This window comes from Vitis vinifera, chromosome 4, assembly GCF_030704535.1.
Source record: "Vitis vinifera cultivar Pinot Noir 40024 chromosome 4, ASM3070453v1".
Classification (NCBI taxonomy): Eukaryota; Viridiplantae; Streptophyta; class Magnoliopsida; order Vitales; family Vitaceae; genus Vitis; species Vitis vinifera.
In genome coordinates, this window is record NC_081808.1 from 5,177,554 (window position 1) to 5,203,465 (window position 25,912).

General features: G+C 38.0%; 2 protein-coding genes across 2 annotated transcripts; both read left to right on the top strand.

The window, feature by feature from the left end:
* The first annotated feature begins 1,652 nt into the window (after positions 1-1,652).
* On the top strand, positions 1,653-21,719 carry LOC100259525 (uncharacterized). Its single transcript, XM_002282753.5, has 10 exons — positions 1,653-3,226; positions 3,744-4,217; positions 4,321-4,622; positions 10,600-11,325; positions 11,642-11,920; positions 12,118-12,279; positions 12,398-13,336; positions 13,440-13,655; positions 20,373-20,633; positions 21,019-21,719. Exons 1-10 carry the CDS (start codon positions 1,879-1,881, stop codon positions 21,361-21,363), a joined length of 5,052 nt encoding a protein of 1,683 aa, XP_002282789.2. The 5' UTR covers positions 1,653-1,878; the 3' UTR covers positions 21,364-21,719.
* Positions 21,720-21,830: 111 nt separating this feature from the next.
* On the top strand, positions 21,831-25,625 carry LOC100852414 (ACT domain-containing protein ACR2). The gene is made up of 8 exons (XM_003631749.4): positions 21,831-22,998; positions 23,272-23,343; positions 23,433-23,484; positions 23,588-23,702; positions 23,789-23,856; positions 23,995-24,660; positions 24,810-24,914; positions 25,000-25,625. Exons 1-8 carry the CDS (start codon positions 22,991-22,993, stop codon positions 25,366-25,368), a joined length of 1,455 nt encoding a protein of 484 aa, XP_003631797.2. The 5' UTR covers positions 21,831-22,990; the 3' UTR covers positions 25,369-25,625.
* Positions 25,626-25,912: the final 287 nt, after the last annotated feature.

Here is a 25,912-nt window from a genome sequence, read left to right on the forward strand (position 1 = left end):
AATAAAGAGGAAAAGTAAAAATGAAATAAAAAACGAACGAAAATAATAAATAATTTAAATTTCAATATATTATTTTTATAATTTTTTAAACTCATTTTAGTTATTTCTTTCTATTATATCAGTATTAAATAATTTAAATATATATAAATTTTAAATTAATTTTAATCATATTTTGATTTTATTTTTTATAGTGAAACCAAAAAATAACAAAACCATTTTCTAGTATTTTATGTAACCAAACATAGACTAAATAAATTAACCCATTTACGGCTAATGAATCATTTTAACAGACCAGATATTTTGGAGATTTTAATGTAAATAACGGGACCCACGATCCTTGTGTGATGCTGGCGTGGCCCGAAGAAAACTAGAGTGAGAGGGGTATAGGTGGAGGCACGTGACTAGTGCCAACACGTGCACTGAGGATGGGTCGTAGCACTTGTGGGTCCAGGGAGACGTGCGTGGATTCTGTACGCAAGAATTACATCAGGATGCAGTCTAGTCTACCCAACCAACGGCAAGTGTACATGCGTATTACGTAGCAAAATTGCATCCACATGTAGCATATCATCACCATCCCTTAAAAGCTTGGGCACACTATAGGCCCATCTAGCAAGGGTCCCCCTAAAAAGATAATGTCCATGGTTCAACATTTAGTACACCAATGGTACAAATTTAAATTAGTATTTTTTTTTTCCAAAATTTCTCCCTAACTTCACTTGTATTTTCTTTTGGTTCATATTTTTTTTACCATATCTCAAATCATGAAATTAATATCATTTGTAATAATTTATATTTTGCTTATTATTTTTTAGCACATATATATATGTTCACATTTTAAGATTTTGATGGCGATATTTTTAGTAATTCACATTTTATATATATATATATATATATATATATTATTAATTATCCTGATAAATAATATCTCAAATATGCTAAACCTCTTATATGATGGTCCTAATTGTATACCCTCGACTTAATCAATATTTTTAAACATACAAATTTCTTTTTTAAATTGATTAAAATGGTTGGGATGAAAAAAATTATCAAAAGTTAATAAATCATGTTGCACTTTTGCAAACAACATGACATTACATTTTGTTCAAAAATTCGGGGACATTCGTCGATTGCATTAGTTTGGAGAGACCATGGTAAAAAGGCAATGCTACACTTGTAATGTTGATTGAATCTATTTGAATACTTAAAATTATTCTCTTAAGGGAATATAATTATTCATTTAATGCTAACAAAAATATCGTGTTATTGTCCTATAAAACCATAGATTTGCAAATTTTTCTTCGTTAAATTTAACTTTCTTATTGTTAACACGAATTTTTTAGTCTTTAAAATCAAAATTTTTGTTATTGAAGTAAACTATATGTAAGTATAACTATAAACTAACTTTGTTGATGACAGAATGTAGAAGTAATTTTTGTGGAACCATAATATTCATAATATACTAATTTTTCTTAATAATTACAAATTTAATTTTAATAAATATACATATTGTTATATTTTATTAAAAGAAAAAAACGGTAAAACATGGCTTGAATGAAGTAATTATTGGAGAAATAATTTAAAAATACAAATGGAAAACAAAATGAGAGGAAAAATTTGATAGGGGAGGGTGAAACATGTGAGAAGGGGATGATATTTTGTAATGTGAAAACCTAACGAACTGTAGAACAAGGGCAGCCCAGCGTAAGTATCATGCTCTCCACTTTGTCCAAATCCCTCGTGGTACCGTCTCACCACACATCTCAACACACCCTTCCCCCCTCTCGCTCTTTCTCTCTCCCTCTCACTGTTTTCTCTCTCTAAAACCAGACCTAGAGAGAGAAGATATATAACCCAAAAGGACGTCGCGCAACAGCAATGAAGCAGCATCACACTTCCTCAGAAGCAGTATCCTCATCGTCAACGATATCATCGTCGACAGTACCATCATCATCGGAGCAATCGCAGCCGCCCATCGCCACTCCGTCGCCGAGTCCATCAATGGGCGACGATCCCTCCCTGGCCGCCTCTAGAGACGGCCACGGCCAAGAATCGGTGACCGTCGATCGCCGCACCGACTTCTCCGCCGTCTGCAAATGGACGGTTCACAATTTCCCCAAAATCAAAGCTAGGGCACTGTGGAGCAAGTACTTCGAAGTCGGTGGCTTCGATTGTCGTCTCCTAATCTACCCTAAAGGCGACTCTCAGGCTTTGCCTGGCTACATCAGCGTCTATCTCCAAATCATGGACCCTCGCGGCTCATCGTCCTCCAAATGGGACTGCTTCGCCAGCTACCGCCTCGCAATCGTTAATCACGCCGACGATTCCAAGTCTATCCACCGCGATTCGTGGCACCGGTTCTCCAGTAAGAAGAAATCGCACGGTTGGTGCGATTTCACCCCCTCCACTACGCTTTTCGATTCCAAGTCTGGTTATTTGTTCAACAATGACTCCGTCCTCATAACCGCCGATATTCTTATATTGAATGAATCCGTAAATTTCACTCGCGATAATAATGAATTGCAATCGGCCTCATCCATGGCTTCCATGGTTGTGGCCGGTCCGGTGTCGGATGTGTTGAGTGGAAAATTTACTTGGAAAGTACATAATTTTAGTCTATTCAAAGAAATGATAAAGACCCAAAAGATAATGAGTCCCGTTTTCCCAGCAGGAGAGTGTAATCTTAGGATTAGTGTCTACCAAAGTTCGGTTAATGGGGTTGAGTATTTGTCCATGTGTTTGGAGAGTAAGGATACGGAGAAGGCAGTGGTGTCTGACCGGAGTTGTTGGTGTTTGTTTCGGATGTCAGTTTTGAACCAGAAACCGGGGTTGAATCACATGCATAGGGACTCGTATGGTAGGTTTGCAGCGGATAATAAGAGTGGGGACAATACTAGTTTGGGGTGGAATGATTATATGAAAATGTCAGATTTTATTGGATCAGATTCAGGGTTTTTGGTTGATGATACTGCAGTCTTTAGTACATCCTTTCATGTGATTAAGGAGTTCAGCAGTTTTTCAAAGAATGGGGGTTTGATTGGGGTAAGGGGTGGAAGTGGTGGCACACGGAAGTCTGATGGGCATTTGGGGAAATTCACTTGGAGGATTGAGAACTTCACAAGGTTGAAAGATCTTCTAAAGAAGAGGAAGATTACGGGTTTGTGCATCAAGAGCAGGAGGTTTCAGATTGGGAATCGTGATTGTCGCCTGATTGTTTATCCTCGAGGTATCGTAAACTGTTACATTGTAGACTTCTCTTGTGTCTGAATTTTGTGGTTTATTGATTACATACTATTATTAGATAGAGTTGTCTGCTATCTTATTTTTTTTGCGTTTATTTCACCAATCTTCTTTCTTTTTCTGTGCTTCTTTCCATTTTTTGTTTAAAATGCATGATGAAAGAGGCACATTCTCAAAATTTTCAATTTAAACATTTTGGGATGTTAACTAACCCATTTGTGAAAATTTTGTTTAATAAAAATCACAGAAGACAGGAAGGGAGGACCCACTTTTAAAAGCTTTGCCAATTTTCAATCTAAATGCCTTGGGATGTTAACATACCCATTTTTGGAAGTGAATGCAAATGCACCTTTATTCTTTCCATTCTTTGAAATGCAAATACAAAAGATCTGGTAGTACTCTGCTTCTCATTTTACCCTGAGGATTTCCATTGAGTCTTTTTGTGCTAGACTACCAGTTGCTTAGGAAAGTGACCTGATGAACCCTATGCTTGATGGTTTCAGGGCAGTCTCAGCCACCATGCCACCTTTCAGTCTTTCTCGAGGTTACAGATTCACGAAATACTTCCAGTGATTGGAGTTGTTTTGTGAGCCACCGATTGTCGGTTGTGAACCAAAGGATGGAAGACAAGTCTGTTACCAAGGAATCTCAAAACCGCTACTCAAAAGCTGCAAAGGACTGGGGCTGGCGAGAATTTGTGACACTCACTAGTCTCTTTGATCAAGATTCTGGATTTCTTGTTCAGGACACTGTTGTGTTCTCTGCAGAGGTTCTTATTTTGAAAGAGACATCCACAATGCTGGACTTGACTGATCAAGACAGTGAGTCAAGCAACAGTGGTTCCCAGATTGATAAGATTGGGAAAAGAAGTTCATTTACATGGAGAGTGGAAAATTTCATGTCCTTCAAGGAAATAATGGAAACTCGAAAAATTTTTAGCAAATTCTTTCAAGCTGGTGGATGTGAGCTTCGAATTGGTGAGTTGTTGTTTCTTTTAATTTTGACTTTCTTTGTTGAAATTGTGGTTACAATTATTTACCTTTCTTTTATTCATTGATAGTTGGTTTTTTCATAATGCAGGTGTCTATGAATCCTTTGACACCATATGCATATACCTCGAGAGTGATCAATCAGTTGGGAGTGATCCTGATAAAAATTTTTGGGTCAGATACAGGATGGCTGTGGTGAATCAAAAGAACCCTGCCAAAACTGTGTGGAAGGAGTCCTCTATTTGCACAAAGACATGGAATAATTCCGTTCTTCAATTCATGAAGGTATCGGATATGCTGGAGGCAGATGCAGGATTTCTTGTACGTGACACAGTTGTTTTTGTTTGTGAAATCTTGGATTGCTGTCCGTGGTTCGAATTTTCAGACCTAGAGGTTAGTATATGTGGGCTAATTTTTTCTATATGTTCCCTGCTATTTATGATAAGTTTTTTCATGTTCTTACAGTGATTCAAAACCTGTTAATTGTGAATTTTGTATGTATTGAACTTTTGGATTCCCTTAGCTTTGGTTGACCTTTTAGCACCTTTGTGTACATCATGTATACTTTTGTGCACTGTTTTGTCATGTGCTTATATATATGTTGATAGTCAACAAGAGCATGTATTAAAAAGTGCCAAAGAGAGGTGCTTTTAATATATCCGATCTTTATGTACCAAAAAGAAAAAAAAGAAAGGAAAGAATGTAGTGAACTTTTGGATCTGCTACAGTGTCTTTATAACATTCATTGATTTCACTGGCTTCATGCGAGGATCTACCTTTTTTTCCCCTTTTTCTTTTTCCTTTTAGGCTACTTACCTAATTCAGCTTTGATATGACATGAATAATAGAAATGCATACTAAAGGTTGTTTTAGTGATGCTAATGGCTTCTATTATGTGACTGCAATGAGTTGAAGAAATGGGAGATAGAAGAGGGAGGATGAAGAATTTGAGCAAACTTGAAGAATGGTTGAACAGACTAATGGGTTGGTGCCCTCCTTAAGTTTGAAAGGGTGTCTTTGCTAAAAACTGCTTATGTTCACAAAGTTTTATGTACTGGTGACCTGAAACGCTCTCCTCAAACTGGAGAGGAAATACCTTCCACTAATAGCTTGTTACAAATGCCATCAAATTATGTCTTACCCAAATACTTTGTAAAGACACCACAAGCTGATTTGCATGGATTTGAATTAGCCATAATTTATTATTCATATCCATGGCCTTGATAAAGGTGGATTTTTCTTCATCAGAAATATTAAATCTTTTCCATTATTGAGAAAAGATCAATAAGGATGAGACATTCCTCTACAATATAAAAATCTGATCAAAACAAGAGGAGGAACTCCTTCAAGAGAAGCCATATAAGCAGGACAGCTAAGGAAGCTTACAAAATGAGTGAGTCATAGCAAACAATAATGACAACTCAACAAGGAGAAAAATCCCCAACAAAAGATACCAAATATTTAGCTCCTTTCTTTGGCTAAAATGTATGTCACTTGATTGACTAAGCAAGGAACCCAACAAAAGGAACACCCAACTTCACAACAATATCGAATATTTGGCGGATTCACTTGTCAAACCTACATGAGTCTCTTTTCTTTGTAGTCAGCCATGCAATGGCATTAGCAAAATAAGGTGGAAATTTACCATGACTGACATAAGTAATCTTTTTTCTAGGCTACTATTCTAAATCAGCTTTGATATTTGTAAGAATAGTAGGAATGCCTTGTAAAGGTTGCTTTAATGATAATGACCTCCTGTAATGAGTTGCAAGAACGGGAGATAGAAGAGGTAGGATGAAGAGTGAGAGCAAAAAGTGAAGAATGGTTGGACAGACTCATGGGTTAGTGCCCTGTTTGGTTTAAAAGGATGTTTTGGTTAAAAATGCTAAAACACACAGTTTAAGTACTAGTGAGTTAAAACACTCTCCTCAAATTGGAGAGGAAATACCTTCACTGATAGCTTGTCGGAGAGGTCATCAAATTGAGTCTTGCCCAAAAACTTTGTAAAGACATCCTGGGTTGACTTGCACAAATTTGAATAAGAGGCAATTTATTTGTTCTTCATATCCATGGCCTTGATAAAGGTGGAAATTTACCATGGGTGGCATAAGGATATGTCTCAAAGTTGTCAACCTTGAAACTTTACATATGATGCCCTGCCACAACCTGATCATTGACATATCAATTGCTTAATCAAATAGTTGCTTCATGGAAAATGCTGAGTAACTTATCATTGGCTGTTTCCTTGAAATAGGATGTGCTAATATGGTTTAGAATTTGTTTTAAGGATGATTTTTGGTTGGCTAGGAGATTGAAGTTTAAGATGGGTTGTCATCTTGGAACATAGTTATAAATTCTCACGAGATATAATAGTACCCATTGAATTGCAGAGAGAAGCTAAAAAAAAGTATAAGCATGACATCTTCTACTCCTTATTTCTGAGTGTTATTGTGATTTATAACAAATTTTAGAAATATGTGATTTCTTCAAATTTCAAATTATGATGCAGCTGTTGGTTGGCTGTATCAAACTGAAACAAAATCCTTATGATTCAATGAGTTCTATGGTTCAATGGGTAAAATATGGATGACTTTAGAGGAATGAGCTATATGCACTTTTCCAAAGGACTAGTGTTATGGAAAAGACAATACATTTCCAAAGGTGGAAGACAATACATCTTCTACTCCTTATTTCTGAGTGTTATTGTGATTTATAACAAATTTTAGAAATATGTGATTTCTTCAAATTTCAAATTATGATGCTGCTGTTGGTTGGCTGTATCAAACTGAAACAAAATCCTTATGATTCAATGAGTTATATGGTTCAATAGGTAAAATATGGATGACTTTAGAGGAATGAGCTATATGCACTTTTCCAAAGGACTAGTGTTATGGAAAAGACAATACATTTCCAAAGGTGGAAGACTTACCCTAATCTGTAGCATCCTTTCTAGCATGTCTATATATTTTATTTCCCTATTTTGCATCCTGAGGACAAGTTGAGGTTAGAGCAAATCCAAAGGGACTTTCTCTGGGGTGGAGGGGCCTTGGAGTGGAAACCACATTTAGTATGGTGGGTTATCATCTACTTAGACAAAAGAAAGGATGGTTTGGGGATTAGGAATCTTTCGTCCCTTAATAAAGCCTTGCAATGGGAAAGAAAGAGGGCCCTTTTGACATAAAGTAATCAATGGAAAATATGGGGAAGGGAGGGAGGGTTGCGATCTCATAATGTGAGAGAAGGGTATGGAGTAGGATATGGATTGAGACATTGTGAGTAGTAGAGTTGCTTTTTCAGTGGGTAATTTTTTTGATAGCTAAGCACAGAGAAACTTTTCAGTGGGTAACTTAATGATTGGGAGATGGAAAACTTCTTGTTGTGTTTGAGTGGGAAAAGATTGATTGTGGATGAGGAGGATAGGGTGAGGTGGGTGGAATCAAAGGATGACAATTTTTTGGTAAAGTCTCTTTACAAAGCCTTAGAGCTGGACTCAACAAGGTGTTTCCCAATGAAGATAATATGGAACTTCAGTGCGCAGCCAAAAGTAAGCTTCTTTGCTTGGGAAGCGTCATGGGGAAAAGTTCTAACTTTGGACCAGGTTTAGAAGAGGGGTTGGGCTTTAGCAAATAGATGTTATTTGTGTCAAGTGCATGAGGAGTCCATAAACCGTCTTCTTCTCCATTGCGAAAAGACAAGGGAAGTGTGGAAGCTGTTCTTTACTTTGTTTGGAGTGTTTTAGGTGTTTTCGTCCTCTGTTAGGGAAGCCCTCTTGGGGTGGAAAGGGTGTTTTGTGGGTAAGAAGCACAGAGCAGTTTGGAATGCAGGCTTATTATGCTTGTTTTGGTCAGTTTGGAAGACAAGGAATAGAATTGCTTTTGAAGGTGGTGTGCTGTCCATGCAAAAGCTGAAAGCGTTTTTTGTATGTTTACTTTGGTCATAGTTGAAATTGTTTATAAAAGATGGTCCTTCGATGCTATTTGATTTTATTGATTGGGTAGGTTCTTGTTGAGGGGAAAGTTGTTTTTTGTACATCTTGTTGAACAGTTTTTTTTGGTTTCAATTGTAAGGGAGTGAGTGTCTCTTTCTTGTACATCTCAAGCCGCTTTTTTAGCGCCTTTTTGTAATACAATACTTGACTTACTTATCAAATATATATATATGAAAAGAAGAAAAGGGTGCCTAAAGGCTAACACAAAGCATACAGGGAGTATGCAAGAGGTGCCAAAAAGCACGAACAAAAAAGAAGAGGAGGTACAAAAATACATACCTGCCCTTATCTAGAACCCAATCAATCAAAAAAATTGATTAATTTTGGATAATTTTTTCAATGGATTATGAAAGGGGGGTGAGCTCTTGGAAGGACAAATGGTGTGAAAACGAACCACCAAGCATCTATTTTCCCTTTTTATTTGCTTCAGCTACTCTTAAGGAGGCTTAGGTGGAGGATGTTTGGTAATTCTTCAACTGATGGGGGTTGTGCGCCTCACTTTTTTAGGTGGCTCAATGATTGGGAGGTGGAGATTGTGGAGTGCTGGAGTGCTTCCTCTTGAAGTTGCAAGGGTGGAGGGTATGCAAGGATGAGCAGGAGAAGTTGTGGATACCGGGCCCTTTGTGCATGTTTTGGTCATTTTGGAAGGCTAGAAACAGAATTGCCTTTAAAGATGGGGTGCTGTCCTTGCAAAGGCTGAAAGCTTCTTTTGTTTTTTCACTTTGGTCGAAAACCAAACTGTCTATAAAAGTTGGTCCTTTGACATTAATAGATTTCATTGATTGGGTGGGTTCCCAATAGGGGGGGGGGGGGCTGTTTTTTGTACATCTTGTTTGGAAAGTTTTCTTTTTGGTTACAACTATAAGAGGGCGAGTTTCTTGTTTTTATACATCTTGGGCTGCTATTTTAGCGCATCTTTTTAATTTAATACCTTTGCTTACTTATAAAAGAAAAGGAAAAGTTGTGGATAGGGGCAAAGAATGAAAAATTTCCTGTAAAGCCCTTTATTAGGCCTTGGAGCTGGGAAGTTATCTTGCTTTTCCAGCAAGGGTTATTGGGAACTCTTGGGTGCCACCCAAGGTGAGTTTCTTTGCATAGGAGGCTACTTGGAATAAAGTTTAACCTTGGATCACATTCAGAGAAGAGGGTGGTCCTTGACAAACAAATGTTTCCTTTTTATGCAAAGGAGGATTTAATTGATCGCATTCTTATTCATTGTGACAAGACAAGGGTTTTATGGAATTTTATGTTTTTGCTATTTGGCATATCATGGGTGCTTACCTCATCGGTGAGAGATGCTTTTAAGTTGGCGCTGGTTCGTGGGTTAAAAAATTGAATTCTTTGTCTTTTTTAGACAATTTGGAAGGAGAGGAATGGTAAGACGTTCAATAACGAAGCACATTTTGTACATGGGATTAAATTTTCTTTTCTTTGTAATCTTTGGGCGCAGTCCAAATTGTTTATAGCTCTTGGCCCTTTTTCTATTGTAGATTTTGTGGATTAGATGAGATTTTGTTGAGTTTTTGTTGTCCCTCTTTGTTTTTGGGTGGCACTTTTAGGTGCCTGTTGTATACTCTTTGTGTACTTTGGGGCACTTCTTTGGCGTTTCTATCTTTTAATGCATGTTTTTCTTTATCCATCAAAGGAAAAAAAAAACACTTTTTGGATTGTTTGTCCTCTTCACATGGGCAATTAGCAAAGTCTGTTTGTTGTTAATGTTGTTTACTAGTTCTGTGTTGTTTCTTTGGTTAGATTATAGTTCTAGTACATCTCCTCCTTATGTGTGTATGTGGGATATACCTTCCATTGAGAAAATGGTATAACCTAATGCATCTCGTATATTGAATATAGTTAGGATGAGTACCTTAGGCTAATATCTGTTGTAATTTCACTGAAATCGGATGCCCTTTGTGCCAGTGCCAACTGATTTCTGAACTCATCTGTTTGTGATACAACCATAAGTTGGTGACTATTGAGAAAGAAAGGAACAAATGACATTTGGCTAATGGATACTTTAAAAGTGTGATTGTGTTAAAAAGTTTGCGAGTACATGATCATAACATTTGGTGAAGGTTTCAAAGAATGTTAAAATTTGAAGCCTAGCAACTAAGCCGATCTTAGAAAAATCAGAATCACAACTGACCCTTTGGCAACGTGGAATAGACTACCTCTTGAATTCGAGCCAATAATTGTGTTGTTAACAGCTTCAAACTGTTGATGATGAAGCTGCATCTTATGCTAAATATTCATCTTCCAGTTTTTTATTGTTTATGTTTATCATGGAATTATACACTCATTGGAAACATCTTTTGAACTATATTTCCTCTATTTTCATGTCAGTTATGTTAGCTCATGTTCAAACTTTAATCTTCCTTTTGTCAGGTTTTGGCTTCCGAGGATGACCAGGATGCTTTAACCACTGACCCTGATGAACTCATTGATTCAGAAGACAGTGAAGGAATAAGTGGAGATGAAGAAGACATCTTTAGAAACCTTCTTTCCAGAGCTGGCTTTCACCTCACATACGGAGATAATCCTGCACAACCACAGGTCACTTTGAGAGAAAAGCTTCTAATGGATGCTGGTGCCATAGCTGGTTTCCTGACTGGACTTCGTGTTTATCTCGATGACCCTGCTAAGGTAAAGCGCTTGCTTCTTCCAACCAAACTCTCTGGCAGCAATGATGGAAAGAAAGTCACAAAGACTGATGAATCTTCCCCCAGTTTGATGAACTTGTTGATGGGAGTTAAAGTGTTGCAGCAGGCGATTATTGATTTACTTTTGGATATAATGGTTGAATGTTGCCAACCTTCAGAAGGAAATTCTAATGATGATTCTTCTGATGAAAACTCAAAACTTTCTCCTGGTGGCAGTGGAGCTGTCAGCCCACTGGAATCAGATCGGGAAAATGGAGCAACAGAATCTGCAGAATTCCCTGTATATGAGAGATTGGATTCTGGGGTATATGAAAGTACCAATGTGTCTGCTGTACAAAGCTCAGACATGAATGGTACTGTTGTACCTGAAAAAGCTGTTCCTGGACAGCCTATAAGTCCACCAGAGACATCTGCAGGGGGTTCCATCGAAAATGCTTCCCTTCGCTCGAAGGTATTAACATTTTAACAGGAAATATTTTGACTCCAAGCCGGTGTGGAAGAACCTCCTGCTATCCCATCATGTGGCAGGGGTTGAATGGGAATTTATTTCCTTTAAATAATTGGTTTATGTTTTATGTTCTTAAAATCATATGATCAGTTGCAAGATATGTGCTCAAATATCTATAATCTACTCTAACAGTAGGACAGTTGGAGGTTCCTCCACATTGGTGAGGAGCCAAGTGTTATTTTTATGTAACTGCCATAAGTTGTGGACTTCCTGGTTCTGTTTTCTGGCATTAACTGTTTTGAATAATCCTAACTTCCAGACCAAGTGGCCAGAGCAATCTGAGGAACTATTGGGATTGATTGTGAATTCACTGAGAGCCCTAGATGGCGCGGTTCCACAAGGTTGTCCCGAGCCAAGGCGACGGCCCCAATCTGCACAAAAGATTGCTCTTGTATTGGATAAAGCTCCCAAGCACCTGCAACCAGACCTAGTTGCTTTGGTACCCAAATTGGTTGAGCACTCAGAGCATCCACTTGCTGCTTGTGCACTTCTGGATCGACTTCAGAAGCCAGATGCTGAACCTGCATTGCGGATACCGGTAAGAGAATATCTTGAATTTTCTTTTCTTTCTTTTGATTTAATGGCCTTATTAAGAAGTTCTTTTAGCATTCCTTAAGAAGCATATAAGGAACATAGACTCAAGTTAAACATTGTCCTCCGTTCTGGGTTGAACTTTGTTAGATTAGTTCTGTGCTCAATCTTCCATCTCTTAATTATGATATTTTTGTTCTTCAGGTTTTCGGGGCTCTTAGTCAACTGGAGTGTGGCAGTGAAGTTTGGGAACGCATTTTATTCCAATCTTTTGAGCTTTTGAGTGACTCAAATGATGAACCACTGGCAGCAACCATAAATTTCATCTTTAAAGCAGCATCTCAATGCCAACATCTTCCTGAAGCAGTATGCATAAACATATTTTGAAAGACTAAATGGGACCTTTTCTCATATTATAGCCCGTTTTCTATTCCTTTCTGTGCTTTCCTTTATTCAGATTTAACATTTTTGTTCTTTTTTGCAGGTCAGATCTATACGTGTTAAGCTAAAACATCTAGGTGCAGAAGTGTCTCCTTGTGTCCTTGATTTTTTGAATAAAACTGTAAATAGTTGGGGAGATGTTGCTGAAACAATACTGAGAGATATTGATTGTGACGATGATTTTGGTGACAATTGCTCAACAATTCCTTGTGGGCTTTTCTTATTTGGTGAAAACGGGCCTACTTCCGAAAGGTTGCATGCAATTGATGAACAGGCTTTCTGTGCTACTCGGCATTTTTCAGATATCTATCTCCTGATTGAGATGTTATCGATACCTTGCCTTGCTGTTGAAGCTTCCCAAACATTTGAGAGAGCTGTAGCTCGAGGGGCCTTTGTGGCCCAGTCAGTCGCCATGGTCTTGGAAAGTCGCCTTGCTCAAAGATTGAATTTTAATTCCAGATTTGTTGCTGAAAGTTTTCAGCACACAGATGTTGTAGTAGAAGGAGAAACCAATGAGCAGCTAAGAGCTCAACGAGATGATTTTTCTTCAGTTCTCGGTCTTGCTGAGACATTGGCTCTCTCTCGAGATCCTCGTGTAAAGGGATTTGTCAAGGTGCTTTACACTATATTGTTTAAATGGTATGCTGATGAATCATACAGAGGCAGGATGCTTAAGAGACTTGTTGATCGCGCCACCAGCACTACAGACAGTAGTCGTGAAATAGATTTAGAATTGGAAATTTTGGTTATTTTGGTTTGTGAAGAACAAGAAATTGTTAGACCAGTTCTGAGCATGATGCGTGAGGTTGCTGAACTTGCAAATGTTGATCGGGCAGCTCTTTGGCATCAATTGTGCACCAGTGAAGATGAAATTATTCGCATGCGTGAAGAGAGGAAAGCTGAAATTTCCAATTTGGTTAAAGAAAAAGCTATCATATCACAAAGGCTTAGTGAATCTGAGGCTACCAGCAACCGTCTTAAGGTATCTGATCTGTTCTAACTAATGATATGACTATATATTCACCGTCTTATCTTGTTCATTCTTCTAGGGATTCTAAGACTTCACATTTTCCATGAAACGACAGTCTGAAATGAGGGCTGAGGCGGATCGGTTTGCTCGAGAAAAAAAGGAGCTTTCTGAACAGATACAAGAAGTTGAAAGTCAGCTAGAATGGCTTCGATCAGAGCGGGATGAAGAAATTACAAAGCTAACTTCAGAGAAGAAAGTTCTTCAGGATCGCCTTCATGATGCAGAGGCACAACTTTCACAGTTGAAGTCTCGAAAACGCGATGAATTGAAGGTAATAAAATATGATTTTCTTCTAGTCTCATTGCATTTTGTTCTATTGCAGCTATTCTAACTGAAAAGAAAAAAAAGATACTCCAGTATGATTGTGTTGGACACTACGATATGAATTTGGCTGGAACATATCCACATTTTTTAGGTAATTACGTAGATCGAGAAAAAGAAAGTGACAAAATGGGTGTAGTCTATATGTGCCCCTAAGAAATGCTCAACGGAATGAAATGAAATGAGGAAAGAACACATCTGCAACCTAAGATTAGATTGGAACCTAAATTATCAGTGAAATCTAAAAAAGGAACCCTCTTATCCCTAGAGTTTTGAAAGGCTATTGAGGCTTACGCTTTGAAGCTCACCTCAAGGTGAGACTCTACAAATTAGCCTTGAAACTATAACCTCAATCAGGGTAATTGAGGCTTAAGTGTCACAAGGCTATTGAGGCCCAAGCCTTAGATATCCAAAGGGTTTTCGGCCTTTATGGGTGTTTGGTATATATTTTATAATAGGCAAGTCTCAATTTTTAATGAGTTATAATGGCTATTCTTTTGTGGACTTTTGATATAGATTTAATAAGTTTTGTATTGGTTCCCTACTTGGTTAAATCTTTTCAAAGTAAGGACTTAGTTAACTCAATGAACCGTTTAAATGGAAAGGAAAAAGAGAGATTGATAAGAATAAGGGAATTGATGGCTATCCTTGTGGTTGATCTCATATATCATCTAATTATTCATAGATAAAAAAGGATACCACTAAAATGTGGGCAAAGAAGAAGGAAGGATGGATGGATATTAACACCAATGGGGAAGATGATATAGCAATTGAATATGATTATATTCTTGGAGGATCCTATTAGTGTTAGCAAGTGTAATGTTGAAAACAATTTGATAAAATCATGAAGTTTATGTTTTTTTATTATTTAATTTTCTTGTGACTTTATGAGTAATTTTTTTGATAATTTTTTATTATTCGTTTGTTTAAGTTGAGGCTTATGCCTCATTCTACCTCAAGGCTTATGCCGCACCTCATTTAGGCAACACGTCTCAAGACTACCTTTAACCTTTTAAAACATTGATTATCCCCAATAACCTTAGCTGCCACACATACAAGGAAGCAACTCAATGTCTTCCACTTTCTATCTGATGCATATTAGTAGACATATCCAACATGTTTTTTTCTCTCTCTTTTTTCATAATATTCTGTGTAACTTATATATGTCTCTGTAGATTTTTGCCATGATATGGTCTCTATGCATGTGTTATAAGAAGCATAAAATAGGAAGCTTTTTGTTCTTGAATTTTATTTTATAGTTTTGCATTGCATGTTTTAATAACCATGGTAATACACGTTATCTTTTGAAGTTTGGAATGAATAAAATTGATTTTGTACATTGCTTTGATGGAATTCGGTCCACAATGCCCATTTTTCCCCCAATTCCATCATTGATGGTTCTAAATTTCTGAGAAAGTAGTTTGAAATGTTATGTCTGAAATATCTTGAGAGAATATGAAAAACTACCTGTGGTTAGAGCAGTGACTTTATCAATCCTTGGCATGGCTTGCTTTCAGGATTATTAGGATATCTTGGGCAGGATGTAACAAGAGTTTCTTGGGGAGTAATATTATAATGGTATTTGATTATTTCTAATGCATAACTACTGCAAGTTTCATTATTTTTATTTTATTATTAGTTTAGTCAAGAGTTGTTCAACAGATCTGTTGACTTGGAGGTAACCTTTTGATTGATTCCTAAGAACAAGGTTCTATGATAAGTATTTTTAATCTGTTAAGCCAGTGACTGAAATTTGTGAAATAATTTATTAGGTCCTTTGCAAGAAGTTGTGGCAATGTTCATTATGAGAAGATATCTAGGTCGAAAGGCACTTTTGCTAAGGTTAAACATATTTTGAATTTTGCTTTGGTGGCCTATTGAGAGGGAGAGAGAGTGTTGGAAGTATAAGGAAGGTGTTGCTTCGTAGATTTCATTGATGTTTGGCTGTTCTTAGGGTACAAAATATCCTTTTTTGTTTTCTTTTTTGACATCTTGTATATGGTGTTCCATATTTACCTCTTGTACTCAGGTATAGTGCCTCCGTACTGTCATGTGGTTGGGGCCTTGCATATTTTGCAGATGGAGGAACTAGACTGTGAGCTTTTTACTGTTTTTTTTTTTTTTTTGAAGGATAAAGAAATACAAAAGAAGGATGAGCTAAAAATACAACAAACTAATAAGAAATATGTTTGAAGCCTCCAAAGTATTTAGTAAACATATACAACAATAAAGTACCACATGAGAATATACAAAAAACAATTCATAGCTCCAACATTAGAATAATTTCCTTCCAAACAAGACCTATTCAATGCTCCTCTCTTTGCTAACCCACACCTTTCGATCTACACATAGAAAATCAATCAAGTTGGACAACTTTAAGGGGAATTCCAGTAACTACTTAGGTGCAAGAGGCCCAAAAGGAGGCAAATAAATAAATGGTATCCCAAAGAGCCTTTGAAGTCCTTGCCTTGTCTTAAAATATCCTACCATTTCTTCCTGCCAAACAATCCTAATTAATGCCGAGACAAGCAGTTTGCCAAAGAACCTTGCCTCCAATGGAGCTTCCCAATCCTTTATATGAGATGATCATCATGTCACAAAGGATGACATATTCTTTTGTTTGTAATTTTTGGTCTTGGACTAAGTTGTATATAGATGAAGGGCCTAATTCTTTAATTAACTTTTTTGATTGGTTGGGATCTAGATGAGGATGGGTGAGATTTTTTGCACCCCTCTTTCTTTTGTTTTTTGCCTATAGGCCAATTGTATACTTCCCGTACACTTTGAGTTAGCCTTTGGGCGCCTTGTTTTTTATTAATATATATTTATTCTATGCTTTTACCTATCAAAAAAAAAAAAGGTCAGAAATACTCCTCAGAGGAACCCAATCCAAGTTAGCCAATCTAAATAGTTTGTACCATAACCTCAAGTCAATGGACAATGTAAAAAAAAGACGATCCACCATTTCTTCACTCTCAATACCTAATAAGCAAACATTGGAACTAAGGGCTTTGTAGAATCTTCTCAAATGTAGCATGTCATTGGCGTTTACCTTCTTCCGTGCCATTAGCCAAACAAAGGTCTTAACCTTAGATGAGATTTTAGATTTCCATAGAAATTTAGTTGGATAGAATGGAATTGGATCAGATTGATTAGACAAGACTAAAAAAAAATGATGTTATAGTAAGTAATCCTGATGAAGATAATAACCAAACTCTTGAATTTGGGAAGGTCCTAACCCTAGATCAACTCAAAAGGAGGGTTTAGAACATAGCTAACAGATGTTTCCTTTGTTGTGATGAAGAGGAGACGATTGATCATATTCTTATCCATTGTTCCAAGGCAAGGGTTTTGTGGGAGCTTGTTTTTGCACTGTTTGGTGTGATGTGGGTCCTTTGGCTTTCGGCTAGAGATACTCTTCTAGGTTGGTATGGATCCTTTGTGGGCAAGAAGCGTAGAAAGGCTTGGATGACAGCTCCTCTTTGTTTATTTTGGTCGGTTTGGAAGGAAAGAAACAAGATAGCTTTTACTAATGAGGATATTTCGATTCAAATGATGAAATATTCGTTTGTTTGTAATCTTTGGTCTTGGTCTAAGTCTTATTTAGATGTAGGACCTTTACCTTTAATCAACTTTTTTGATTGGTTGAGTTCTAGATGAGGGCTGATGAGTTTTTGCTTCTTTTTTGTTTTTGCCTTTTGGCGCCTCTTGTATACTCCTTGTATGCTTTGGGTTGTCTTTTAGGCGCCTTTTTATCTTAATATATTTTTTCTGTGTGTTTATCTGTCAAAACAATAAAAATAAAAATTGGGAAGCATGGAGATAAATACAAACAAGTGAGAGAGGACATGAGTCTTTCAAGATCTTCTATCTCCAAGTTAGAAAGGTTATGAAAAAAATTAAAGTTCCAAGAGAAAGGGTAGGTGAAGCCAAGAATTGATGAGATAGGAAGGTTTTTAATTGTGACAATTCTGAATAGACTTCGGAATTGTGAGCACAAAGCTTTTACTATTTTTGACTTTAGTCCTTTATTAATTGCAAGGAAAAAGGCAGTTTAGAGTCTTTGGAAGAATCTTTTGTTGATCTCTCCTTTCAGTTCACCTTATTTTTTAGTGTTTAAATGAGAATGGTTTGAGGTTGGTTTGAAGATCAGGAGTAGGATTCATGTTTTGTATTACAGTTTTCCAATGATACCATTTTCTTCTTTTTACAAGGCTAGAAGAGAATGGTGAACCTTAATCATATCCTTAAGATCTTTTTAAGGGTCTTTGTCTTTGGGATCAACAATTCTGAAGTTCCTATATACCTGCCATGTTCTTGGGGTATGCTCCCCTCTTTGATTGCCATCTTTTATATATTCTTGTTTGCCTTTAAAAAAAATGGCATTCTGAAGTTCCTATTGTGAATATACATATTGACCTTGCTGTAAATTTGATCTTTAGAATGAATTTTCTGAAGTTCCTCTTGTGACTACGCATATTGGCAGTGGTAGATTAGATCTTTAGTTCGCCTTTGGCTTGCTTGGTCCTGGTTTTAGTATATTTCATCAAATACTTGGGTGATACCCTGTGAATGTGTGTATATGTGTGTGTGTGTATTTGATAGGCATTTCATAGATGGTTAATTTTGAATGTTTTGCTGATACCCTGTGAATATTGAATTTTTGGACCCCTACGGTAGACACAGTGAGTACAGGTTGGTCAGAAGGAGGCTTATATTTATTTGGCAGGCTGAGTTGCCCTTATTTAGTTTGTTTTAGGTAATCTTTGTGTATCTGTATTTCAGGAAAGTTGATAATTAATTTTTGTGGTCTGGGTGGGTTTTGGATCAGTAAGACATCTTGTTGACTGGAGTGTTGTTTATCTTCTCATGATAGTCCTGCCTTCTTTTGTTGAGTTACATTGTGACGGGCTTCAGGTTTCCTCTTCTCAATATCAGTCTTGGAATTTTAACCGTCTGTAAACTGAATTATAGAGGTATTTACCATTCAACATCCTTTTATCCTGAGGTGATATGGATTTTAAGGTACCTCAAAGGAAAAACTTTTAACTTAGCCTTCAACTCACACTAAGAGGAGCACTAATGATGTGCTTCAAGGATGAAAACAAGAAAACCCTTTCTGCTGAATGCATGTATTATGTGTAAGAATGAGAATAAGATGGTGGACTTCATATCTATTCCTTTACTGCGACATTCAAGTTGGTAGAAGCCTTTTGGTATGGCTGAGATTAGTTGGTCACCTGTTCCTAATCTTCTTTGTAATGGAGCCCTCTTTTTTGTCTTTTGGTCTTGTTATGTTTTGTGCTTTGTGTCTTTTTTTTGTTCTGTTTTGGGAGAGAGATATTTTTCTGTGCTTTGTTAGGGACATGGAGTTGAAGTTATGCTTGCTGTTATCTGTTTCATGAAGGGGAAGAAATATAGTGATGAGTATGGGTCAAGTGGATAGTGTTGGGCCAGTGCTTAGCTTGTAATTGGTTTCTCACTAGGACATGTTAAAGAAAACATTCTCTTTAAAGGGTATGCTTGGTTTGGTAACAAGGTCAACATTTGTTGCCTATAAATTTCCTGCCTTTCCTAGTGCCTAAAAAGTTAAAATATCTGTATTTCAAGCCAGTGAACTATTCTTTGGAACATCATGAATATGTTACTGGACAGTCATAACATTAAGCAATTTATTTGCTTATCATAAAAAAAAAAAAAAAAGAAGATTAGGCAATTTGTTCACCATGAGGCTAAGCAAGCTGGAAGTTTTGTTTTGGATGAGATGGGTCATAGCATTAACTATTAAGTGATTTATAATCCAGATAAAATTTCCTGTTGGCTTTTTAAAGGTATTCAGGGAAGATTTTATGGGTAGAGCAGTGCTAAGGATGCATCTTGAAGAGGTATGTTTGATCTGCCTGCTTGGTGGACCCTGATTTGAAGGGGTCCTGTCTCTTCCACTCTAGACCATTATCAGGAGTGGGAATGAGAGAAACTGAAAAGGACAGGATGAGTGCCTCTTAATTGGCCATCTTCTCTAGCTTTGCAGTTGTAGATCATTTAAGCTACAACTTAGAGTACTTGATTGTGGCAATTATTCTTTCATTCAAGCTTGACTTTTCGTTGGTCATTATCTCCATCACTCTTCTCTTAGGTGGCGTTCGCTGTGGAATTTGGATTTGAGCTCCCAAAACCTGATCCATTCTAATCCATTGCTGCCTGGATTTAGAATTCAAATCCCGAAGTGAAATCCTAGTGTGCAAATTATATGAGCATGCTCACTTGATTTTGAACTTGGAAAAAGTGTTGCTAAGTCAGTGTGTGCAATCCTTCATTCTGTATGGATTTTCTAGGATTATGAGTTGGATGCATTATATATTTCCATTTCCTGTGGAGCTTGTAGTCAACTCCTCAAGCTTTATTTGTGGATTTTCTTTCAAAAATGTTGGAAGGACATCTTTATCTCCATCATTTGGCATATGCAAATGGAATTCTGTTGCTTGTCTGGTTTCATTAGTTTTTTATTTTCCCCTTTGTGTGGTGTTGAAGAGGGGGGAGGATGGTGTTGGTGGTCAAGGGAAGGGTAGGTGCTAATAATTGATTAAATTATTTGTGAAATTGTTTTTGTAGTTATGCTGCAAATGCAGTTAATGCCTTTTCTGACAACAATTTATAAATTTCACAGAGAGTAGTGAAGGAAAAAAATGCTCTTGCTGAAAGGTTGAAGAGTGCTGAAGCTGCAAGGAAAAGGTTTGATGAAGAACTAAAACGTTATGCAACAGAGAATGTGACAAGAGAGGAAATTCGACAGTCACTTGAAGATGAAGTTCGACGGTTGACACAAACAGTTGGCCAAACTGAAGGAGAAAAGCGGGAGAAGGAAGAGCAGGTTGCTCGATGTGAAGCATACATTGATGGAATGGAATCAAAATTGCAAGCCTGCCAGGTTTTTGCCTTCTACACAGCTTCTGTAGTTTTTTTCTTTTCTCATTTCAATCTACTTGGTCAAAATCACTTGCATGGATTTGAAACTACTTTATTTTTTGGTGTTTCCTTTATCAATCTTACCATTGCATGGTTTTCTTTTAACTTCAACCTGTTAAAATCATGTCTTTCTGCTTAAAGCTCTTAGGCAGAGAATGTTTGGGTTTAGAATTTAGCTTCTAGTTAGCATCATAATATTCACCTGGTAAGATAGTTTATGCAGTGCAAATTTTTTTTGCTGTCTCTGTTTGCGTGTGAAAGTGTGCACTGATGGTACTCATCTGTGTGGGCTTCTGTAATTTTCAGTCCAAAGAGAAATATCTAATAGCCCTTCCTTTCTTTTGCAGCAATATATTCACACCCTCGAGGCTTCGCTCCAGGAGGAAATGTCCCGACATGCTCCTCTATATGGTGCTGGTTTGGAAGCACTATCAATGAAGGAACTGGAGACATTGGCCCGTATCCATGAAGAAGGGCTTAGGCAGATTCATGCCATCCAACAGCACAAAGGGAGTCCAGCTGGCAGTCCTCTTGTGAGCCCTCACACCCTTCAGCACTCCCATGGGCTGTACCCTCCTGCACCACCTCCAATGGCTGTTGGATTGCCCCCTTCTCTCATTCCAAATGGTGTTGGGATCCACAGCAATGGGCATGTGAATGGGGCAGTTGGATCCTGGTTCAACCATAATTGAATCCTAGGCTTAAAGGCTCCTTTTTGCCAATATAGGCAGCACCCCTCTGATTTGTCTAGCTGGCCTGGTTTCCTCTAATAGAGCTGGGTTGACATCTCAATATGAAGGGGTTTCTTTCTTTATTTTTTTTTTTCTGAGTTCTTTCTTGGCATTTTGACTGGTAGAGCTGTTGGAACACATTGTGGGAAAAGAAATGACATAGAATCTCAAGTGAAAGTTTGGATGGAAAAAGGGTAGTGCTCTTTAAGTAAGCATGTTAGAAAGCTGCGTCCAATAGAACTAGCAGTTGCAAATGCCATACTTTTTTGCCCTTCTTTTGAAGTCAATTATAGGCCTCTTTTGAAAAGTTGTTTTAATCATCTCTCCATCCTTCTGTTTTTAATTTGATTGATGCTTGGGCTGGTATAAAATTCCAGTTAGCTTCATTTTTCAGGTAGCATTTGGACGTCTCATTTCATCCAGTTTTTGGGTTTTAGACTTATTTTATCTCAACAACTGTTGTATGTCTTGGGACTCTTGGCAGGTTGATGCACAATGGGACTTTATGAACCATTAACAAATGGGCAATAATTGCATGAAATGTGTTGCCGGTTTGAGTATGATCTCCTGAAAAAACAAATGCTCCTCTTAAGGCCAGGTTTGGTTTAGTTCCACTCCAACTGGTATGCAATCATCCATACCTTTACCACCAAGATCTTTTATCAGGCACCTTCCCAGAAGGTGTTCATCCGTTCAATGTATCCCTTGTGATGGAAGGAATCTAATGGTTAATGACTCAGCCGCCCAAACAGGGTCGTCATTGGATCAATAAGTCAAAGGGCTCAGGGCTCTGATAGTAATGCCATGGTCATCCGATCCACCTATCAATCATATGGCCTTTGACCCATTCCCAATCGTGTCGTGGTGGGGTTATTAACAAGTTTTAACACGTTTAAAAGAAGATAATGATGATGTAGAAAAGATAATGATGATGTTGGGGAAATGCATTGGAATGATCAACAAGCTCCAATATTCTTTCCTTTCCTTGACATTTCTGGGGGTAGGAAGCAGAAGAAAAGTTCGATGCCCTCACGAGTCACGACGTCACAAGGAGAGTTGGGCTAGAGGGCGAGGGCCCTTTTTTCACGACGTCACAGAAAGCCTTTCTTCGCCTGATTGAGTTGCCCAGAAATTTGGGAAGATTGTAATGTTGCGTGATAGAGAAAGAAGGCAAGGAGAAGGGGTGGTTTGCATGGGAGGCTAAGAATACATGGGAGATATGTGGGATTTGAGAAATACGAGAAAAAATCAAAATCAAATACGTGGCTGATAAATTTCATTTGACTAGCACTTGTCCCCTTCCCTCAACACTCTTTCCAATTCAATCTCTTCCACACGTTCTACTCCGTTTCTATTTAAGCTAATCACACTCATTCACAAACCCCACAATTAGCATCTCTCTCTCTCCCCTTCTTTCTCTCTTCATATATATATATATTTGTATTTACGGCAAATTAAAGCTCTCATTTCTTCTTGAAAGTCTCCTTTCTTCATCTCCAGAGAGAGAACTGACAATCTCTCTCTCTCTCTCTCTCTCTCTCTCTCTGCATTGCAGGATAGGTTATGAGTTGGGTTTACCCCTAACCGAATGTCAACGTAAGCCCTCTTCTTAAACCCCCATTTTCTAAGCCTCTTCTTATCAGTTATCCTCTTCAAGTTTTTTTTTTTTTGAAAAAATTTAATTTTGCTGCAAATACAATAAAAAAACTAGACCTACACAAACACCCCACCCCATCAACCCAGATAGGAAATGTGCTAAAGTTAGTCCTTCTATCTTCTTCATGACGTCATTTCATTCAAATACGATGAAGTAAGAATTTCCAAATCTTCATCAGAAATCTAATTTGATTTCTTCTTCTTTTTCCTCAGCATGAACAAGGTTTGTTCGCCTTACTTTGATCCCGAGTTTGACGAGCTCCCAGAGAGAATATTCGGCCCAACGTAAGTGATATCCCAAAACCCTAATTCATGGAACCCCTTTTGATCATTAGAGATAAATGAAAAGCGTCCCTTTCTTGTTTCCCTTACAGTTGCAGGGTCTGCATCGACAATGAGAGCTTGGAAGATTGCACACTGGTAAAAGTACGTACGATGACCCCCCACCTCCCCAAAAAAAGGTTTCCTAGGGGCTCTCAGCCATGGATCAATGAAGCTAATACCGTTTTGTTTGCCCTGGTGCTTGCAGGTGAACAGCATAAACAAGCAGGGCATTCTCCTGGAAGTGGTGAAAGTGTTAACAGACATGAATCTCACCATCTCCAAGAGCTACATTTCATCTGATGCAGGATGGTTCATGTTTGGTATGCTTCCCTCACCCTCCAATAAAACACTAATCCCAATAAGTTACATAGCCTTTTAAGGGCCAATTCTATATGTTCATTTGCAGTTTTTCACGTTAGGGATGAGCATGGCAACAAACTCACGGATCAGAGAGTCATTAACTATATCCAGCAGGTAATGCAAGTGGTGGAGACATGGGCATACCCACTAGATTTTTATTTTTTATTTTTTATTTTTGTTCAAAAGGAAAATCCCAATCAAAAAGGGGTGGACCCATTGAATTTTTATATGAAAAAAAATGCATACATGCAGGCTATAGGGACAACTAGGGAGATCCCAAACTCCCTGACCTATGTCAACAACGTTATAGAATCCGAACCTGCGAGCGAGCACACAGCCATTGAAATGAGTGGAGCAGACAGGCCAGGTCTGTTTTCTGAAATATCGGCTGCTCTAGCTGATCTCCAGGTCAACATTGTGGAAGCTCATGCATGGACCCACAATGAACGCCTGGCTTGTGTCGCCTACATTACTGATCAATCAACGGACAGCCGAATTGAAGATCCCCATCGCCTTGCCAAAATCGAAAACCACCTTGCCACAGTACTTGGGGCAGCCAATATCAGCCGCGCCAACCATCAAGAAGTCAAAGGCGCTGATCTCCATGTAGGGGAAGCCACCACCACCTGTGCGGAACGCCGGCTGCATCAGCTCATGCTTTCCGTCGAGGATTTCGAAGGGCCGTCTGCGCCCACAACAAGTTCATCGGAGACGCCATTGGGATTGGACGAAGATGATGATGAAGGAAGCAAAACGATTGTGTCCATTGAGAGCTGCAACGAAAGGGGCTACTCCATTGTGAGCATAGAATGCAAGGATCGGCTGAGGCTCATGTTCGACGTAGTCTGCACGATTACTGATATGCAGTACCTGATTTTCCATGGTTCCACAGCTTCCCATGGAGGTTATGCAATGCAGGTGTGTTTCAACCACCTAATATCACCATCATCATAGTTAAATTTGGGGAAGATGATATGTTGATTCACCTAAAGAAACTCACAAAATTGAAATCAAGTTAGGAGACATTTATCCAAGAAGGTATTAATTTAATAATCGTGTTGTTACAGGAGTACTTTATCAGACATATAGATGGGTGCACTGTAAACAGTGAGGGTGAAAAGGAACATGTTGTGAAATGCCTAGAGGCTGCTATAGAGCGTCGAGTCTGTGAGGTAAGCAAGCATTAAGCATTAACAGAAGAATCATGCACAAGTTTAATTTTATGGTTTGATAATGGGTGTTTTCGTGTTTGTGAAGGGGGTCCGGCTGGAGCTATGTGCAAATAATAGGTTGGGGCTGCTGTCTGATATAACTCGGGTTCTGCGAGAGAACGGGCTTGCCGTAGTTCGGGCAGATGTGGAAACGCAGGGAGAGAAAGCGGTGAATGCTTTCTACGTGAAAGACCTTTCAGGCAATGATGTAGACACGGAGTTCACAGAGCCAAAGAAGAAAGAGAAGTTCATAGAGTCAGTGAAGAAAGAGATGGGTCCAATAGATCTTGCAGTGAAGAAAGAGATAACATCAAGCCCAAGCTCTCCTGATCATAGGCCCCGCTTCTCTGTTGCAGACATGGTGAAATCTCATGTTGATCGCCTGTCCAATAATTTCATTCCCATCAAGAACTGATGAATACTGTAAATATGAAGTGAATTAGCAGGGAGTGGGATTGTACCCTAAAATAAACTCATCAGGAATGTAAAGGGGTAGGGTTATACAAATTGTACAGATGCCAGACTTTTAGGTCTAGGGCATGGATTGTACAAATAAAATTTGTTCCCACTAGGTTCATTTGTTGTACTTTCTTTGGTAGGTTTATGTTGTCATTTGTCCCTAGGTTGTAAATATGAAGAATAATATCATCTTAGAACAATCAGCGTGCCAAACTCTTGGGACACATTTTGATGTGTGATGGAAACATTAGTGTGTTCCATAAGACTAATGTTCAGAAACTAAAGAGAAGACAACAATTTGACGAGCCTAAAGAGAGCTGATATTCATTTCTGAGGGATAAGACCAGGTTGGGTCTTGACAAATTAAAGGCTAAAGGCTAAAAACTAAAACCCTAATTGGTACAGTAATCATAACCACAAGGCCAGAAATTCCTAAGTTAGAAATTTGGCTATGTTAAAAATGTCTCAAATTCCTAATTAATATGAATTTCTTTTTGTAA

What these genes read in the sequence shown, in the direction of transcription:
- LOC100259525 (XM_002282753.5), top strand. Translation starts at nt 1,879, where the DNA reads ATGAAGCAGCATCACACTTCCTCAGAAGCAGTATCCTCATCGTCAACG. An exon ending in GCCAACATCTTCCTGAAGCA is followed by an intron (nt 12,280 to 12,397) that starts GTATGCATAAAC and finishes TCTTTTTTGCAG; the next exon opens with GTCAGATCTATACGTGTTAA. An exon ending in GAAAACGCGATGAATTGAAG is followed by an intron (nt 13,656 to 20,372) that starts GTAATAAAATAT and finishes TAAATTTCACAG; the next exon opens with AGAGTAGTGAAGGAAAAAAA.
- LOC100852414 (XM_003631749.4), top strand. An exon ending in GAGAGAATATTCGGCCCAAC is followed by an intron (nt 23,344 to 23,432) that starts GTAAGTGATATC and finishes TTTCCCTTACAG; the next exon opens with TTGCAGGGTCTGCATCGACA. An exon ending in AAGATTGCACACTGGTAAAA is followed by an intron (nt 23,485 to 23,587) that starts GTACGTACGATG and finishes TGGTGCTTGCAG; the next exon opens with GTGAACAGCATAAACAAGCA.